Raw genomic sequence first — 21219 nt, forward strand, 5'->3', positions numbered from 1 at the left:
CTAAAAAGATTTTGATATATGCAATTAACTATGATTATCTTATATAACATTGTTTGTCTTTCCGTTGTTCAAATGTAGACAAATAATAGTCGTATGAATTGTTGTTGAATCAGATAAATATATGCAACTTTAAGTTGAAAGAATGTAAATACAGTAATTCAGTGCAGATATTTATTTAACTGATAATGACAATTAATTGGTTCATAATAAACTGATGATAAGTTAATTAAGATAATGGATTACAAGGGCAGCCAGCTGCTTCATCCAGGTGGCGTGTAGACGGTATACTAAGAGGAGAAAGATGGCCATGGATCTTGCTCGTTTGGAGGCGCTTAGGTTGGACAAGACAAAAGATGAAGCTGAAGATGGGGAAGGGGTTCCACTTCCAGTCCGTTACCCGGCCAGTCAATATCATCAAATCTTGGGGTGACTGACATTACTGGCTTCACGGTTTGCCGCAAATACGAGAGCATGTCCCTGATTTTTGTTGTAGTTTTGAAGGGAGTGAAAAGTGAAATTTAACCTCGGAGGTCGTAGGATGATCTCTCAAAAAGTTCTGACAACCAATGTCAATGTGCCCGCCCGCCAATTGGTTTCGCTGCATTTCAACCTTTAAGATAACAACAATTTTCAATCTATGACTACGGTGTACTGATCTTGTAATTTTTCGAATACTGATATTGGGTAATAAGTAATCCGTGGACATATCCGATGCTTGGCATTGTCACTTGTCATAACATGATTATATTTTGATCGAGCTCAAAGATAAAGATCCTATCATTATCGAGCGGTTTTGAATACGCCTTGAAACCATATTAAAGTTTTAAAACAAGTCCAAGTCCACTGTAACATGGTATCATTGGAAATGTCGTGTTTCGTAAAATCCAATTCTTTACTGAAACGTAGTTGGAGACAATCAGATAAGCAATCTTTTGTTAGATTAGAAAGTGACTTGGCTACGCCCGACAATCACTGGTCCCATTATGCAATAGTATGGGCAGCCCACATGAACTTCACGTCTACCGTACCATTTTCTTAGCACAATAATCAAATCTACAATTGATTGCTGCATTGGCATTCCACCGACAGTTGGCCAGAATCAATCAAAGTGAAATATTGGATAAGAGTATACGACCTTCTCACGAATCTTTATCTGTGACATGGATCAATCATATCGATATTCACAATAAAAAATAATACTCTTAACACAAAATACGACCCGTAAAACCATGTCACACAAATTTTTGCCAAAAAAAAAAAAAATTAGCCTTTGATGTTATATCAAAATTAGATAATCAGGAATGAAAGGTACAAATCTATTAAGCTATTCGGTATTATTAAAAATAAATTGCCACGTTTATTTTTATTATATTATATCCCTACCACATGTCTTATTGAATGACATCTTTGATTGGACAACATTTTTAATGAAACATAGGAAGATATTCTAATTGTTGTAAGAAATATAGTAAAGAAAATATAACACCCAGCTTTGATTTATTCCACGCTTGGAAACAAATATAAATGGAAAATTGCATCATATTTCGACAAGTCTTTTTCATCTATCGAAAACTCGTTAAGCTCAAAGTTTGACTACATATCTTTAAATACATCCAAAAATACAACAAAAAAAGAAATTTCATTCGCAGCGTTTCTCTTCATATACCAATAAAGCCGAATTTCAAATTCATTGCGTATTAATAACGTATGGTTTGAAGCTGGAACTAATTGTTGCTAAATCATGATGTGTGGACGCTGTTAAGCTGATTTGGTAACCGTCCAAATCTTGTCAAACATATTTAATTGAAGGTATACGTATGTATATAATAGATTTTTTGTGAAACGATATCACGAATCTTTATATGTGATACGGGTCAATCTTACCGATATTCACAATAAAAAGTAATATTTTTGACATAACAAATATTATTTTTTCATAGATGACCCAAATAAAATAATCGTATCACAAAATACGACCTATGAGATCAGTCTCAAACAAATTTTTGATATATATATATACACAATTTCACTTTAATAATCATACAGGGAAACTCAAAATAAAGCAAAGTTGACCAAATCATTGCCTAATGAAGGAAGAGGAGCCACTTGTCCTGAAATTTACGATGGGACAGAAAAGACGCAGGAATGGCGTTCAATTATTTCATATTTTATAATATATAATAATATTATTAATAAACTTAATTCAATCTTCCGAATTAGAACGACATAACGACATCGTATCTGGCATCGAAGACATAATCAGGTGAGCCGGAGATGAAAACCGGTTCGCCTTCCAGTTCCAGCTCGCCGTCGGTTCTCTTGGCGAACCGGCCTTTGACTCTTGGCCTGGTTTCGGCGTACGCCTTCCGGGAAGCGTATCGGATGGTCTTCTGGAATCTTCGATTCTTTCTCTTCTCCCTGTACCTCAACACCCTGGCTTGTCTGTCCAGTCCTAAGGAAGGGAAACCTTGATTTCCGCTAAGATCGACCACGGAATTTATGACGTTGCTCGGGAAAGGGTACGATATGTCCGACAGGGTGGTACCGTCGGGGACAACATCCAAATCCATGGACGATGATGAGACCTGAAATATTAAATAATAAAATTCAATGAGGATCACTGACAATTTAACTTGGATGGAAAAGAAAATAATATGTATTAAATTTACACTGTGGCTTAGAGATGAGGTGGTGTAGCTGCTGTTGTAAGAATTAACGTTGGATGTCGTGAAATCGATCTCGAGTCGGTTATCGGATGAGTAGTTCTGGGGTGAAAGAGACGGCACCGGCGGTTTGGTGGTTGTTTGTGCAGGGACAACACAATCGCCGAGAAGGTGTGACGAGATTTGCTGAGAGATTTCGAAATCCAGGAGCTGATCTGAGTCAGATAACAAGAATTCAATGGATTTAACGTCCGGGCCTTCAGCAGGAAGTTTTGTTGGCATCCATGAAGATGCGTTGGTCAAAAGGTCTGCCTGTTCTACGCCGCTGCTGCTGTTGAGGTTATAGATGGGCACAAACGGCGCAGCGGTGGACTTCAAGACAACAGATTCGGCATTCTCGTAAAAGGGAACCACCGGCGTCCTGTCGTGGCGGCAGGCTAGGGGGTTTGCAGAGTGTATATCGCTGTCGCAGTCGGAACAAAGCACGGCGGCGTCAGCTTTACAGACGACGACAGCAGCTGCCTGTTCGCACACCTCGCACATCCAGACACGCTCGTGTTTTGTATGGGAAACATGCAGCTTGGAATCGCAGGCGATACACAAGAAGGCCGAGTCAGACCTACAGAATAGCAGCGCCGCCTCTGATTCGCAATAGTCGCAGCTCCTGGCCGCCGGAAAATACTTGGTCCCCGGTTCTCCATCTCCATGCATGGACATTTCAGCTGTAAATCTGGATCTTCTCTTGGAAAATGATGGTGATGAGTAAGCGTGAAATAGTGGGATGTATGGGTGCCAGTTACCAGAGCAGAGTGTGTATCTATATCCGAGTCACAGATAGAACTATTTCTGGACACGTGGATATGTTTTCAGCCACATAAATGTTTTCTTTTTAAGACCAGACTAAAAGTTATATATTTAAATATATTTTATAACTCAATTTAAATATATTACATTTTTCTTTATATGCAACTATTGTTGTCAGTTATAGGTACCGGCATAGGGCCCACAATTTGGAATTCTTTGAAATATCGTTTAGTTCTATTTTTCTAATTATGCATCTATTTTTCTTTTTAAAAATCTATTTTTATTTATTAAAAATATCTATAATATAAACAAATCGGTGTCAGTTTTTTTTTTTTTTTTTCATTATTTCAAACTTCATTTGAGTTTTTCTATAATTTTTGTTTTTTAATTATATTATTTTATATTGTAGTTTAATCTCTCATTAATTTTCATAATTATAATATGATTCTATTTAAATATAATAATTTAAAATTATAATATAATTTTTCATTATTTTTTATCATACTCATATTTAAATATAAATCAAATTAATTATAAAAATAAATTTTTTGCATTAATATTACATGACAGGATTGGAAAAATAAATTTTATATCGTAATAATTTATTTTATTTCAAAAAAGATTGCAAATTATTATTATTTTTTAAAGTAGGCTTCCAAATTAAAGATTTTTGTAGGAATTTCTCTACGAATTTTTTCAAAAGTTTTTGTAGAAATTTTTCGGATTTTAAAAGTTTTTGTGGGGTTTTTTTTTTTTTTTTTAAATATAAAGATGCCTTTGATTCAGTTTCAAACAATATAAATGTACAGTAAAATACAAATTTATATTTCATTGATATAGAAAGCAATCAAACGAGAAGGGGTAGGTATGAAATTTATAAGCATTGAAGATTTAAATACATTTTTTTCCTTGAATTCACAAGGAAGGTGTTTCAATACAAATTTCCATTCAAAAGCCTTTTTTTGTATCAAAGACGTTTTTGAAGCTCATATGTGATCAATCTGAAATTAAAAAAAAAAAAAAAAAAACACTTGTTAGAATTCGAATTCATAACAATTCGAATAACCAAGGTGTATGCGAGTATGTCGTCCAACCCGAGCTCATACTTTTTCCTCCATATCTATTTGACTCTCTGGCCACAATTATTTATGTGATATATATTCAGAGATTGAACATAGTTAAGATTGAAATTCGGCTCAACAATACATAACATAAACATAAAAAAAAATTAATTGGTATAATTAATCGCACTACATAAATAACTTATATGTTTTAAGATTGGAATTCAGCTCAACAATACACAGCATAAACACAAAAAAAAAAAAAAAAAAATTAATTGATATAATTAATCGCACTACATAAAATATCATATTCATATAAGGCAAAAACTTGTGTGAGACGATTTCACAGGTCGTATTTTGTGAGAAATATCTTTTATTTAGGTCATCCATGAAAAAATATTATTTTTTATGCTAAGATTATTACTTTTTATTCTGAATATCGATAGGGTTGACCCGTATAAATATTCATGAGACTGTCTCACAAGAGACCCACTCTTCGTATTATTAGATACTATAATATAATTGGATACTATAATATCATGTATCAAACCGAAAGTAATGTTTAAAGATGTAAGGGTGGCTAGAATCATCAAGTGAGATCACGAGAATTTTATTTTTTTTTTTTTTACTTTTAACACCAGTGTATATAGATGAGTACATTAAATAAACAATTTTTCAATATTTTGGTAGAGCCACATAATTAAAAATAAATTTCATTGAAACAAAAAGATCAATGTTCACATTTTACTTGTTTCGTCCATTTGGAACAATATTTTAGTTATTAGTTAGAGTGGGACTACGAGTGTTGGACTAAGAGGCCTATTGGACTTATATCAATTAAATGGGAAATTGGACAAGCAATGCCCAATAGTTGGTAAGTGGGAAGTGTTTCACATAGGAAAATAAACATAGCATGAGTGAGCTTATATTGAGTTGCACTTTATGGATGTGTAACAATGATTGGTCAAGAGGCTCTCTTTCGCGCACACAAGCGCGGGGTGCAAATCCCGGGCTTGTTTTGCAGTGGAAAAAGGCTTGACTTGTGTGCAAGCGTACGAGCGCGACCTGTGTGCGTCGAATGTCGGACCGATCAAGGAAAAATTTCCCACCAAGGTTCACCTGGCTTTTGCTATTTTTATTTTCGAAAATTTACATTATGGACCAAGACCTTTGGTATTTCAGCTGACCGTTGGTATTCCAAACTGAAATGACCTTTGGTTCTCCAGCTGGGCTGACCTTTGGCATTTCAAATGGCCAACCGTGACTGTCCAAATGGAACCAGAGTGCCTATATATAGGGGCAGCCTCAAGTCCTTCATACACACCCAACACACTCTCCTACATTCTGATATTTTCGAAGCTGTGCTTGTTTTGCTGTCTCGGCTGCTGCTGCTTCCACCGGCTGCTGCTCCTTTGTCGTTACTCAGTCTCGTGATAAAGTTTATGTACGTTTCAGTTCGCCGCAGTGGTGCCTCGTGCTAGGGTACTGCTAGTTGTTTCGTTGTATCCTGGGAAACAGACGTCCAAGTTCACACTCGAAACACATCCCGGAGTGGACGAATCTGTTTTAAGGACACTGTATTTCATACAGGCCTCGGTTTGCTTTATTTTAAGCATTGTCCTATTGTTTTGTTCACGATACTACCTCGCTGGTTTTTTGTGTACATTTCTGTTTGTCCATATATATCTTATAACAACGAGGAATTAACCTCTAATTAAGGACCACACTAATTAAGTACTTTTGGGTTGACCTTGGGTTAATTGATAAAATATATTTCCCTATTTAGAAATGTGAATTTTACAAATTTGTCATTTTATTTTTCAACATTATTGTATTTTATTTATGACATAAACGTACTTATTATTATGTCTTACTGGTTATACGGTAAATAATATAATTATCATCAAAACATTTTGTATCTAAATATGTGAATAAATCTATTTCTTATCTATTCTTATCTATATGTGTGAATAAATCTATTAGTTTACTATTGTGAATTTACAAGTTTGTCATTTTATTATTCAGCATTATTGTATTTTAGTTAGAACATAAATGTAAATTATACTTATCATTATGCACTATTAAGTAAATGGTAAATAGTATACTTATCATCAGAACATGAGCTTAATTTCTTGAAACAATGGAAATGGAATGACCAACAATGGCCACATTTGGAAATGATTGGAAAGTCGAGTATTTAACCTTTAGAGTAAGAATTTAACTTTAGTCGCGTTCGAATTTCTCGTTGACAATTCGACTAAAAGTTAAATAGATAATTTCGAATCGTCTAGAAATTAAGTTGCGTTCGAATTTCTTGTTGATTTTGTGTTATCGCATGTGCCCCAGGATGTATTCGGCGATATGATCTTCTGTCATGTGTCTTTGTTCATGTTTTCAATCTATCAGCAGTCTTATTCTCCATGATAATATGTTTTTTTCTTATGGTCACTTGTTAATGTGGATTACAATTATAAATATTTGTTTTTACATATTTTGTTGCTAATGTGCACTTGAATATGTTCACCATTCACACGTAATAATTGTTTTAACAAGGAAGGAAATTGGACTCAAAAATTCTGAAACCTCATATTGACTTGATCGGGTGCCATGAAAAGTTGCTATGACTTCAACTTAAAACATTTTATAGACCATTTTTGTCGTAAAATGAATTTTTCCTTTAATATAATACATATTTTTATCGAGTAATTGCCGTTGTCCTGAAAAATATTTAAATGTACATTAGCTATGGAAAAACTATGTTCAAGTGTTCATAATTGTATATTATTATATTTTTAATAAATTTTCTTTTCCATTCATCTCGTCACATGTCCGAAATGATTATCTCAATTTCGATAAGCCAAAATGGTTCTAAAATATTGTTATTTTCATATGAACAAAAGCATTAAAAGTTATTGATAATTTTTTAACATTATGCTTAATATATCGATCAATTAATAATCAATTAAATTCATAGAAATTAGATTAATTGTCGCTAAAAACATATAAATTCCAATATATTGGAGCAATTTCAAAATACATAGAATTCAATTCATTTTTATGACCTATTATTGTTGTTGTTATTATTATTATCAATTAATTAATCTATTTCCTATTTAAAAGTGTGGATAAATATATCATCTTACAATTATAAACATACATGTTTGTTATTTTATTATTCAAAACTATTGTAATTTAGTCACGAAATAAATGAAAATTATACTTATCATGTTAATAATATATTTCGTCAAAATGCGTGGATCTTTATTCGTAAGACGGATGAACATACCGATATTCACAATAAAAAATAATATTCTTAGCATTAAAAGTAATAATTTTTCATGTATGAACCAAATAAGATATATGTCTCCAAAATACGATCCATAATATCGTTTCACAAAATACGATCCGTGAAACTGTCTTGCACAAATTTTTGTCTTAGCGATGAAACACAAAATTTTTGAAGTTGGCCTTTGTTTGCATGACGCAATGACACACGTCATGAAATAAAAAAGGACAACAATAATGCATTCCAAAGCAGTCAGTGTTTCTCAAATCTATGACCCATCTTGCACTAATTGCTGTGCGAACTCGATCCTTCTGTTCTTTTCCCAAAAATAAACCTCAAATATACACACACACGCATGTGTGTGTGTGCATATTTTTCGAAGTATATGTTACTATAAAATTTGATGAAAAAAATATAATTTAATTGAGGTGTCTCATTAAGTATTATTTAATTATAATAATACCGATGAGTCGTTCCTTGGAAATGCTGTTAGTCATGGGTTTGGGTATGGAAAACTGTTTTTCCCTTTGATTTTGTTTACGCGTCACGTTTGTTAGGATTGACCCATCTCACAGATAAAGATTTGCGAGACCGTATCACGAGAGATCTACTCTTCGTTTAAAGCCTAAAACAACAATAAAAATGAAGAATCTGAAATTTTATAATACAAAAGATTATCATATTGTAACATTTTTTTACCAAAAAATTAACTAATACGAATTGAACCACATCACACTTTAGCTACTTATATATCATTATTATTTATTTATAAAGTAGCTCAGCCGTTAAACAAAATTTTCGGTCTCGGCGCGGATATACAGGGAGTTGGGGAAGATTTCTTCCCGTGATCAACCAGAGATTCTTGTTGCCCTTTGAGGTTCAGCAATGAGTGACAAAACAGTGGATTTGATATGGTTGGGGCTGAGACCCGCCTCTTCAATTTGGTCATTCTGAGCTCCATGATCAATGTATCTGTCTGGTAGAACCATTGCCCTCCACTGCATCAACATCACCAAAAACAAATCAAAACAAAACCATCAAAATCTGAATTCTGTTTATGCATGCATGTGATCATATGAGTTTTGTATATAGTTAATCTACAAAAGAAACCATCTACACTTGTATGTAGCACTATTGGAGCACTTCTAGGCCTGTTTGCGGCACTAATGGAACTAGCTTGTGATTATTATATATATCTTACCTTGAGATTTCCATCAAGTAATCCATTCAAGCTCAAGAAATGCCCAACATGCGAACCAAATCCTCCGATCGACCCTTCTTCAACACTAATGAGGACCTCATGATCCCGAGCCAACTTCCGAACCAGGTCTCCATCGAGAGGCTTGCAAAATCGTGCATCCGCAACAGTGGCCACGACGCCATAATTTTCAAGAAGGTTTGCTGCCTCTAAACAACTTTGTACCATTGTTCCAAAACCCAAAAGTGCCACTTTACTTCCCTCCCTTAGTACCCTTCCTTTGCCAATCTGTGTAGGAAAATGAATGTAACATTAAGATACTGCGACGAATCAGCAATATTTAATTTGGCCTTTTAACCTCGGAAGAATTAATGGAGTTTGTTTTTGGAACAAATTATGCAACATGTTGAGAATCAGGGAAAAAAAAAAGGTTATTCTATTATACCTCCAAAGGAATTCCTTTGTTATTCGGAGGAAGAACCGTGCCCACACCATTTCCTCTGGGGTACCTGATGCAACTAGGCCGGTCATCTATGATCGCAGCTGTGGCTATCATGTGCATCAGCTCAGCCTCGTCTGATGGAGCCATGACTATCATGTTCGGTAAACAGGCCATGTAAGTAGTATCAAATGCACCACAATGAGTCGGGCCATCTGCTCCAACGAGTCCGGCCCTGTCCATGATGAATCTCACTGGGAGTTTCTGAAGGTCTACATCATGTATCACCTGTATCAAATCATCACCCACTGGTAAAAAGACCGAGTACTTGATAAAAAATTGGCTTAGAGATCAGGTTCTATTTTTAGTTCTTTTCACCTGATCATAGCCTCTCTGCAAAAAAGACGAGTAAATCGAGCAAAATGGCTTGATCCCTTCAGTAGCTAGACCAGCAGCGAAGGTGACAGCGTGCTGCTCGGCTATTCCCACGTCAAAACACCTGTCGGGGAAGCGTTTCTGAAATATGTTAAGCCCGGTGCCGCCTCCCATAGCAGCATGAATTGCTACAATCTTGTCATCTCGCTCCGCTTCAGCTATCAAGGACTCCGCAAAGTATTGAGTATAGGAAAGCGTAATCGATTTACCCTTCGTCTGTTTCCCTGTACTGGGATCAAACTTCACTACACCTGATCAAAATAAAACTCTTATACGTGAGTAAAATTATACTTACTTGTTGCGTAATTAACCCGATTAATTAGATTCTTGTGCAGACGTACCATGCATTTTATCGGAAGCAACTTCAGCAGGAGGGTATCCTTTGCCTTTTTCCGTGACAATGTGAATCATTACAGGCCCTGGTGCTGGCATCTCTTTTACCTTCTTCAAAATATGGACGAGGTCTTCCACGCTGTGACCATCCACGGGACCTATGTAGTATATGCCGAGATCCTCAAAAAGACTAAATCCAGTTCTCCCTGACATCCCTCTAACCAAAGTTTCCATCTTCGATGCTACATCATGAGCCTGGCTTCCTATTTGTTTTGTTACGCCCTGTCAAAAAGTTGAATCCCGTGAAATCTGATTCAATAGCATGGACATGACAAAAATTTTGATGTAGGAGACAGTTCGAAAGTTACAAAACAACTTAGGGGAAAATTAGTTGCGTACTCTAGCTGCTTCGCGAAATTGGCGAAATTTTCGGCTGGCTTGAAGCCTTGTCAAAGCCTTGCTCAACGCCCCTACAGGTGGTGCAGGTCCATCGACAGTTGCAGTCGGTAGGGAAACTTGTTTATTATCGTTCAAGATGATGATGAGATTAGAATCAAGAAATCCGGCATTGTTCAATGCTTCATATGCTTGTCCTCCAGTCATGGCCCCATCACCAATAACCGATATTACATGGTTTTTCTTCCCTAGTAGATCCCTTGCTACTGCCATTCCTGAGGACGACAAAAGTTTACTCTCTCATAATTAAACAAATCTACTTCAACAATCAGTCTTATTCTTATCTTAGTGTAAATGGTTACCTAGGCCAGCTGAGATGCTAGTTGAACTGTGACCCACACCAAAGGCATCATAAGCACTTTCTTCCCTTTTCGGGAAACCTGCTAGCCCGGAAGTCTGTCTCATCGTATGCATTCTCGATCTCCTCCCGGTTAATATTTTGTGCGGATACGTCTACGTATGATGCATAAAACCAATCATCAGACCGTGACTTCATACGAGAAAATCGACCTTACATAACGAAACATACATACCTGGTGGCCAACATCCCATATAATTTTGTCATTAGGTGCGTCGAAAACGTGATGGAGTGCGACAGTAAGCTCAGCCACACCCAAGTTTGAACTCAGATGGCCCCCTGTTTTTGACACATTGTAGACTACCTCTTCCCTTAATTCATCAGCCAATGTTTCTAGTTCCTGTAAGTGGGAAAATTATTAAAACTAGAATGTAAAAATACGTTGAATGTAAGAAAACAACATATTTAATTTCATAAAGAAGTTCAAATTTTTTTTAATATCTTTTTTCATGGTTAATTTGGAAACTACTCGTAGTAACAGTTACCTCTAGCACATAGAAGTCAAAGTTTGAAATATTGACGGCCTTTTGTGTTATCATGGTTAGTCAAGAAAATTCAGTGGCAGCAAATTTCATGCACTCAAATTTTGGATTTTTTTAAATATTTATTTATTTGACTAAATATTGTAAGGACACCCACGTTAGTGGGTATTGTGTGTGTCATGTCATCCAAATATTTTTCACTACCAAATATTCACAATTGTGCTCTATTGATTTGTGTGCCAAGTTAATAACCGGTTACAAATTTGTAACCTTTGTAACCGGTTATTCATATTTTTTTTTTCATTTTTTAATATCTTTTAATTAAACTTTCTAATTTTAATAATCATTTTAATATTCAAAAATATTTTGTAACCGTTATAAACTTTCTAATTTTATATTCGAATAAAAATTACATATTAAATAATAGATGAAATTAATTAAAGTGGTGAAATAATTTTTTATAAAATTGTAAGTTATTTTATTTAAATGAAAATAAACTATTAATTAAAATGACAGTGGGAGCAATTAATATTTGGTTGGTGTGATATTTGATTGTGAAATTTGAGATATTTGAAAAGTGAAATATTTGATTGATGATGTAGAGCATGAGACCTACAAATATTTGGAGAAAATATATTTACTATTGTGCATGACCTAATACTTAGCACGATTCTATACGTACGCCACCCAGTAAATAAAATTAATTTACGAAAGAACTTTTTGCTCCTAAAATAACAGCAGTAATAATTATTCTTCGACGAACTTCCTACATGCAACAGTTTGTATTATAAAATTTTGAAATTTAAATTATAAAATTTTCTAATTATATAATTTTTGAATCTCAGAAATTTAATTTATTAGCGTAATACATGTTTTGCACAATTGAACAATACATAAAAAAAAAAAAAAAAAAAATAGTGTTCGTGAAGTTTACCTCAATAGAAAGGTTTTTCATGTGAACGGGATAGTTTACGGTATCCAATATAGGAGTTGAAGGCATTTCTCCTGTAAAATTGAGGGTTCTTGTTATCCTTCCATTGCCATTGTTGTCCTCTTTGATAGCTTTAATGCCCGAAAACTGAAAATGAATGGTTTCCATGAGCTTGACCGATGATATTTAGGCCGCGATTGTTATAAACAAGACGACTTTGGCACATATTTCTGCTATCATGGTTTTCTTGTCCAACTATACGCTATGTTTGTTGCTTTACCTAAAGCTACGACGGATAATAATAACAATACTGTAACATGCATAACTCAAATGTGTCAAATCATATATCACAGCTTATGTGTCACGTTTCATTTACTCTCCCAGACAATTGTTTTTTTGTTAAGATTGAGACTTAGACCTAACTCAACCCCAAAAGCTAGTTCAATGGGGGAGGATTGTCCAAGACCATATATACAACTCTCAGATATTTTATCCAATCGATGTGAGACAACTAACATTTTCTACAACAATAATCTCCTAATAAATGCATCAACCCACAGAATCATGTTTTGATTGTTTTCTCAGCGAAAATAACTATTTCTCCCGACACATTATTGTAGATAAAGAATGGAAATTTAATTACCTTTTGCCTTGTGCTGGGAAGTGTGGATGACGATGAAGATAGCAAGCTTGAGTTATCATGAGAATGGAGCAACTGAAAGAAACTATTCCTCACAACGCCACAAGAAGCCATATCTGATATTGCTTCGAAGTTGGAGATTTTGAGAGATATATATATACCTCAGTATATATATATATATATAGTTTTTTTTTTTTGCCTCAAGCAGGAGAGATGGCTAGATGATTAATGAAATGAGACACTGTAATTTATAGAATATATTAATAAAGGTATGATGTTCAAAGTTCTGAGGTGTCAACCAAAAATCAAAGTCGCCAGCCATAATATATTCTACAATATCGCAGATATTATATTTAAATCTAAGAAAATATACATATATAAATCAAAGGGTCAAATGAAGCGCACTGGAATTGAAATTCAAAAAAGCAAATTACTTGTTTTCAAGTCATATTAGTCGGCATGCTAAGCCTTTCAGTTTCTATGGATAACATTTAATTCATGCTCAACCCTAAATAATAAACATATAATCGGTTTTGGACACTCATAATGTACACTTATATTAACACCGTGCATCCAATAGGGTGGAGTGTCATCTTATCGGTGCTCACGTAAATGTGCCCGGTGAATGTGCAAAATATCAAAACTGGACATATAGAGATATTCTATCCGCACTTGCATATGTAATTTATAAATAAAAAATAAAATAATTTTTTCTTGGACTGTATCTAATTTCATTAATTAATCAATAATTTTATGATACTTAACCTAGTGAGTTATTTAAATTAATGCCGGGCAATGTAGGCCAAAAAAGTCAGGTAATTCTATATATATAAATATATATATATATATATATATATATATATAAATTTTTCCGTTCACGGATGACATTCTCAGTTTACGGTCGCCAAAGTTGATTTGTCCTATAATTAAATATAAAACGAGATTTAAACGTTTCTTTTTTTAAATGCCTTATGTATTAACTGGACGAGACGATTTTACCCCTCATACAAATGACCGGCATCTTGCGTACTGACTCGAGTTTGTGTGTGAGTTATGGAGAAATGAAATTAATAAGCATATCTGATTTCTGTTTTAAGCACATAGTAAACTGTCCGAGGGCAAAAAAATCATATTCAGATTTATATGATTATATCCAGTGATGGAGCCAAGAATCCGATTCTACTCGGGCTAGAATTTTATACTCTAAAATCTTTTAATATTTTAAATTGATCTACCCGGGCTAATATCAAGTTTATCCAAAATATACAAAATTTACATATAAATTTTTTTAAAAAATTTCGGTTTAGCCCGGGTGAAAAGTACGGTGGCTCCGCCCGTGATTATATCTAATCTCTAGTTTTTTTTATTTGACATGCATGGTTTATTATTTTATGCTCCAGTATTAATTCATTCAGATATCTATACTATTTTATTAAGTTTGAGACACTTAGAGTAGCTAATTTTGGTGTCATAATTATATATATTAATAAAATTTTAAAGTTTTAATGTAACTTATATGTAGTTCAGCAGATAGAGTATTCTTACTGAGGTCATTTTTTTTATTCTTTTATTTTTTTAATTTATATATCAAAATTACAGTGTAGTCCCTCACTATTTCTTATAATTATATTTTGATGCTCATTTAAATATAAATCAAATAAATTATAAAAAAATATTATACAAGCACGCAACGTCTGCGTCGGTACACTAGTAGTATAGTATGTATGGGTATGAAATAACACTTGCGAAATATATCTATATTATACTATATTATTAAACTTGAGCACCTCCTATTAACTAACTTTTGTATGTCAATATGGCATGAAAGTTTTTTTTTTTTTTTTTTCAGTTTTAACCTTTATAATATTTGTTAGCTAACTTTGCTGGTGTGAGTTTATTAGTAATTTTTGTACATTTCTCTAATTTTTTATGATTTTTTTCGATTTTTCTCCGACTTATCTCAAATTTATCTAAAAGTTCAAACTATATAAGTAAATATTATTTAATTATTAATTTATAATTATCATATGTTAATAAAAATAATATATTTTTTTACACAAAAATTATCTATAAAAAAACTGAAACGTGATCACTGGTATTTAATAATACTAGAAAATAGGTAGTACTATATTTTAATATTGCAGCACACCAGCGCAGACTAATTGACATAAATAATCAATATCACCCTTATATATATATAATATATATATAGATAGCATGCCTAATATCTTGCTTTTGAATATTTGGAGGATTGAATTTGATCACTCCAGTTATTCAATCTTCCGGCCTGCACGAATTGACTCCACATCCTTGACTCAATACTTATATTTTCTTTAAAAAGTGAATATTAATTAATAATAAAATGCATATTTATTTAATTTTTTTAGGGATAAAACTCATATTTATTTATTTATTTATTGCATGGAGGCTCTTGGCCGCCAAGTAGGATTTATACCCACACATCACACTATATATGTACACATACATGTATGTATACATTTACAATCGAACTACGCTGTTGCATTCGGGTATCTTAGCTCGCGTGTTCGATTTTTCTGGGTCGCGATTCATTCATAACGTCGGATTTGTCACATGTGAATGTATATTTTCTACTTACATTATATTCCAGTTGCATTTTCTTAGATGGAGTAAATGTATACTTTTCAAAGAGAGGATAAATAATCTCGTTTGATTGGAAGAATTAGAATGTGATCATTAAGTTATAGGTTAGTGTAAATAAGTAGAGTTGATATGATATATATATGATCATTGGAAAGAAAAAGTCTATCGTGCTCAAAGATTGGAAGCATACATACAATGGAGGTGGCTTACATTACAGAATCTCACGTGTATCTATAATTCTGTCAAATTACTTACAATTAGAGAATTATGAAATTCCATAGAGCAAGGAATAATTTTCATACTTCTTTGGTCTAGCTATAGTGTATCCGAATGCATGGTCGTGCAGCTAGAGAAGGAAGCAATCTATCATATGCTGAACCACATCAGCACCATCAGAATTCAACCAGTAGCTTTTAACCTGAACCCGCGGCATGAATACAAACATTACAAGAAATCTTTTTTTAAAAATATATATATATAAGTAAAGAGAAAAGAAGCTAATGAAATTTAGTAAATAAAACTAATTTTAGGCTATACCAAGAGAGTTCTAGGAGAACTCTTCTTATGTTTCATAGGTCACATATAGAATACGAGCATGAAATGCTGTCGAAATAAAAGCATCTTCGGGCAAGATGTTTGTGGTTGTTTCACGCAAATTTTCTGGTATTGTGTCATGTTCTCTTAAACAACTGTGCAGTCCAGCTAACCAACTAGTTCTAAAGGAGTGTTGGTTTTCAATATAATAAGATGAAGGCCAGCTGTAGATGGTGCAAATTAAAATATCATATCGGGGACTTCATATTTTACGCACAGCTGTGATTATAGAACGTCTGAATCTTGTTAAAAGTTTGAATCATGGAAGTGATTTACTATGCGATTGTTGTTAATAACTAGAAGCCCGCTGTGAAGTTTCCATAGTTCTCAATTCTTAGTCATCATTCTTTGCATCGAAAACTGTCATGCGCCAGGAGCTTAAGGATTTAATGGGCCGGGTAATTACAAAATAGTAATGGATGGATCTAGAAGCAAAGAGGGAGAGAGATAGGGTTTTGCACGCGAGAGAGGGGAATGAAATGTGAGAAGTGTGTTTGTTATGTCATTCAGTTTTGATGTTCTGGGTGAAGTTTTACTAACTTATGCTAGGGAATGTTTACTTGTACAGAGGGAAAACTCTAGGCTTATCAATCTTCGTGTAAATTCATTTATTTTTCTGTGTTAATATTTTAATATCATAACAACACTTCACTGCTAAACGTTATTGCACCGTGTATAGAACTCCATAACAATTGATACTTTGAGAAAAATAAACAGGTCCCTATTCTGAAAGAATATGGCATGGTGGTAGATATACCTGGATCGTATTATGTGCTACATATCTTTGTCTGCTGTTGTGAAAGCTTACATCAATGCGCTCCCAAGAAACTTGATTAAGTCCTCTAATCATCTCCTCTAAAAAAGTGAATGAAATTCATGTCAACTAAATCAGAACGAATATGTGAGCTTCTGTCCACGATTACATCTTATTTTTCAGGAACCGACATTTTGAAATAATTCTTCTCCATTTTCTTATATGATACAGATGATGTCACGCACCGGGTCAATGAGGTGTGGTGTGACAAGAGACTGGAGAATTTCGACACAAGTAACTTTGCTACTAATTAATTCTATCTATCATTGACTTAGGTGCAACCATTTGTTTCTAACCACTTCATAAAAGTAGAACAAAATAAATATATTCAATGAGCCAAAAACAACTCAGCTACAATAGCTTGCCATTGCAAGCAAATGGAACAAACCTTCCAAGTCAATAACTTGCGTCCCAATTGCAGAGGATGCTTTACTAGGTTCATTTTCAGTCATTCTCTGTTCAACGTATATGATATGCGGATACTTCGTATCACTAACAAGATGATTTGACTGTATAAAAGAAAATTCGAAAAATTACCCACTTCATCTAACTTTATTAGAGAAAAGAAAAGAGTTTGATAAGCGGACAAAAACAGAAACCAACCTTCGGAAGTTCATCTTGACGGCGAATTGATGAAGTTCGCCACCCCACCACATCTTAGGTATCCATGAAGGCAAACATTAATTAATTGTGCAAGTTGATAGAACATCTTTTTTGGTTAAATAAAATATTATGACCCTGATGGACAGGGTTGAAATAGGAATTTGGAGCATTTTCACACTCTTAAGTAAAACAAAATAAATGGTTACAAATGTAAACTGAAAACAAAATAAATGGTTACATATGTAAACTGATTAATTAAACGCCATGTGGACAACAATCCATGTCCACCTTGTTGTTCCATCAATGCTGGTGAAGGATACGGTCATAGTTTGCATTGGCGTATGCAACACGGCGCTTAAAAGAGCGTAAAGCTGACCTGTAAGTGTTGACAAACAAAGTGTCACCAAACTAAAACGATTGTTTTACGGTTCAAAAAATTTAAGTAATCGGTAACCCAGTAATCTACACTGACATGAAATGGATATCATCAGAGTCATTGACCATCCGCAGCAGAAGTGGAGGTCTACCATCGTCTTGATCCGTGAGAAATAGATGTTTTCCTGATCTCCCTGCAATCCAGTGTGCTGTTTGTGACGCGCTTTTCTCCAAGAAAGGAAGACCACAAAGGAATGGGAGCTGAGGAAGTACGAAGGGTAAAGAAGACAAGTGAGAGTTGTGGTTGTGAGCCTATTTACTCGTGTTTTCGAAAGTAAACCACTGTAAGTTTAAGAATATGTGGTAAATATAAGTCATTGATTCAATGGAAATAGAGAGATCAACATTCACCTGTTTATGCCATCTTGAACCCAAATGTGGGGTTGCAAATGTTATAAAGTTCATGGGTTCCAGTCCTCCAATCTGGTTACGGTGTTGAGAGGAAAGATTTATTTCCTCATGTGAGCCATATCCAGGAAATTTTGTGGATCCAGTTTTGGCTGAAAGTTCATATAACCTACCAATAGCATACCGTGCAACGAGTCCACCCAAGGAGTGAGCAACAAATGAAATTTTGCGAACTCCATGCCAACGACGGATAACATCAATCACCTGGGTTATGTTGTCAGAATTGTATTAATTATTCAGCTGATGAATATTGATCTTAACCAGCTATTTTTATGGGAAGAAAGAAGGGCGGGTTTGATATTACCAAAGTACCTCTTCGGCTAGCCTTTCACCCATTCTGTCAACACCATCAAAAGTCAATGTTGATGAATTGCACTCGCTACCTGCAACAAAACAGATGTGGAAAAATATATCATTCTTCTGAGTTCTGACATAAATGATAAATGTGAGCAGAAAGTTTAGGTCTAACAAAGAAATTATGTTTCACAGAATCACAATAGCCTGTTTTATTCAAGAAAAATCAAGCAAATACAGTACTTACGATGAACAATAACTTTATGAGGAAATTGCATCACAAATTGCTCAGCAGCATACTTCCAATCTTCTGAGCTGAGGGTGTGAGGAAAACACAATTTATTAAAAACTGGAAAAGAATCGAGCAACAAAATACAAAGTTTAAACTGCAACCAATTGAATCATTATACAAGCCATATAAAATCGTATACCATTTCTGCCTAGGAAGCCATTCAGCTAATTCCATCTGCTTAATCATATAAGAACTGAATTTCTAGGCAAATATACTAAACAAAAATCACGAGCATAATCATCCTAATTATACCTTCCAATGAGGCCATTAACCATGATAACAAGATGATCAGGCTGTGCCATGGGTTTCGCCGCCGCCGCCGCCGCATCAAAAACATCTTCACCGCCATCTACAGTCTCTATTTCTACCGTCCTATCCTTCTCGGAACAGCATCCCACGAACCAACCACTTCCTAATCTCTTAATCCATTCCATTTCCCCACTGTCATCCACCCACAACAATCTATAAAGCTCCCTGTTCTTCGGGAAACCCACTCGAAAGAAACTCAGCCCAGCACTGGTAATTACAAATTTTGAATCGGGTTTCGTATTCGGAGTAAAGGGCTGGAAAGGGATCCTCGAGATGATGGTCATGGAAGTCAATACATACCCAAAAAAATTTAATCTTGAAAAGATTTCGGAGACGGGAAGCGAGTCCGTCCTTTACATCGGCTCGAGATTTTTTTTATTGACAATGATTGAGACGATGAACATTTTCTTTTTTTGTTACAAAATCATTTAAGTTGCACATTAAATAATAATACAATTATACAAATATTTAATCTAATTTGGATATGAAATTTGTGCTTTTTAAATAATAATACATTTATCTGTGAGACAAATCAACCTAACCTTACCGATATTCACAATAAAAAGTAATATTCTTAGCATAAAAAATAATATTTTTTCATAGATGATCAAATAAAAGATCCGTTTCACAAAATACAACATGTAAGAGTGTAAGACCGTCTCACGCAAATTTTTGTCTGTATACATATACCATGAAACATATATAATGACTTCTGTTTAATATTTGTGTTTGTGTTTGACTAGATGAATTTCAAATTTATATATTTTAAATATATTTAAATGTTTTTTATAGTTTAGATAAAGAATACCATATCATCAAATCAACATTTCTATTTTATATAATATTACATGTTAATTACGATAAATTTCAAATTCATCCAATAATGAATGAATTTGAAATTAATTCTACTTCTTATAATAATTTTGTAAATACGTAAGATATGGATTTAATTTAAGATTTCATATATTATTTAATTTTTAACAATAAAAATATTATCGAAATTCATAGTTTTTTTGGATAAAAAGTGTTTAATATCAATGTTTGATTTGATATATTTAAATGTCGAAACTTTACATAAATTGATAAGATTTTGATAATTCGAAATTTTCAAATTTGATTTAAAATCATTATAGAAATTTATATATACAATAAAACTGGGGATATGAGGTAATTGTGAGTCAATTAAGTTCTAAGTTGAAAAAAGAGAGTCGTCCTAATTTTATTAATTTTCAAATAAAAATAAAAATTTAAATTATTCAAAATAAAAACTCCACCACAAACTTCACTCAGACATAAAACTCTACCCCAAACTCCACCCATTTTATAAAAATTGATATATACATTAAAATCGGGGGAAATTAGGTAATTTTGAGTAAGTTCTAAACTGAAAAAAAGAGTCGTCCTAATTTTATTATTGTGCAAATAATAATAAAACTTAAATTAATCAAAATAAAAAATTTACCTCAAACTCAACTCAAACATAAAAATCTACCCCAAAACTTCATCCCAAACTCCGCTACATATGTGTAAAATTTTACCCAAATGTGAAAACATTGACAAAAATGTGAAAATTGACCCAAATGTAAAAAAAATTGTCCCAAATATGAACAACTCGGCTCAAATATGAAAAACTTGACCCAAATGTGAAATATTCGACCCAAATAAGAAAAAATCGACTCAAATATGAAAAAAAACTCGATCTAGATAAAAATATACATATATATAAATGATTTACGTAAATATCCAATTAAATATGATGTAA

At 33.6% G+C, this 21219-nt stretch overlaps 3 protein-coding genes across 3 annotated transcripts; all 3 read right to left on the bottom strand.

Moving 5' to 3' along the window:
- Positions 1 to 2019: 2019 nt before the first annotated feature.
- Positions 2020 to 3463, bottom strand: LOC142549479 (zinc finger protein CONSTANS-LIKE 5-like). The gene is made up of 2 exons (XM_075658443.1): positions 2670 to 3463; positions 2020 to 2585 (listed from the first exon to the last, which is right to left on the bottom strand). The coding sequence occupies exons 1-2, from the start codon at positions 3378 to 3380 to the stop codon at positions 2217 to 2219; spliced, it is 1080 nt and encodes a 359-aa protein (XP_075514558.1). The 5' UTR covers positions 3381 to 3463; the 3' UTR covers positions 2020 to 2216.
- Positions 3464 to 8427: 4964 nt separating this feature from the next.
- Positions 8428 to 13299, bottom strand: LOC142549478 (putative 1-deoxy-D-xylulose-5-phosphate synthase 2, chloroplastic). The gene is made up of 10 exons (XM_075658442.1): positions 13090 to 13299; positions 12450 to 12593; positions 11209 to 11373; positions 10978 to 11128; positions 10619 to 10890; positions 10228 to 10501; positions 9830 to 10137; positions 9458 to 9739; positions 9016 to 9300; positions 8428 to 8812 (listed from the first exon to the last, which is right to left on the bottom strand). The coding sequence occupies exons 1-10, from the start codon at positions 13198 to 13200 to the stop codon at positions 8663 to 8665; spliced, it is 2142 nt and encodes a 713-aa protein (XP_075514557.1). The 5' UTR covers positions 13201 to 13299; the 3' UTR covers positions 8428 to 8662.
- Positions 13300 to 15842: 2543 nt separating this feature from the next.
- LOC142549480 (putative lipase YDR444W) lies at positions 15843 to 19859 on the bottom strand. Its single transcript, XM_075658444.1, has 10 exons — positions 19401 to 19859; positions 19104 to 19171; positions 18875 to 18945; positions 18506 to 18766; positions 18192 to 18355; positions 18040 to 18095; positions 17720 to 17772; positions 17505 to 17625; positions 17060 to 17157; positions 15843 to 16126 (listed from the first exon to the last, which is right to left on the bottom strand). The coding sequence occupies exons 1-10, from the start codon at positions 19739 to 19741 to the stop codon at positions 16055 to 16057; spliced, it is 1305 nt and encodes a 434-aa protein (XP_075514559.1). The 5' UTR covers positions 19742 to 19859; the 3' UTR covers positions 15843 to 16054.
- Between the last annotated feature and the right edge of the window lie 1360 nt (positions 19860 to 21219).

This window comes from Primulina tabacum, chromosome 6, assembly GCF_025594145.1.
Source record: "Primulina tabacum isolate GXHZ01 chromosome 6, ASM2559414v2, whole genome shotgun sequence".
Taxonomy (NCBI): Eukaryota; Viridiplantae; Streptophyta; class Magnoliopsida; order Lamiales; family Gesneriaceae; genus Primulina; species Primulina tabacum.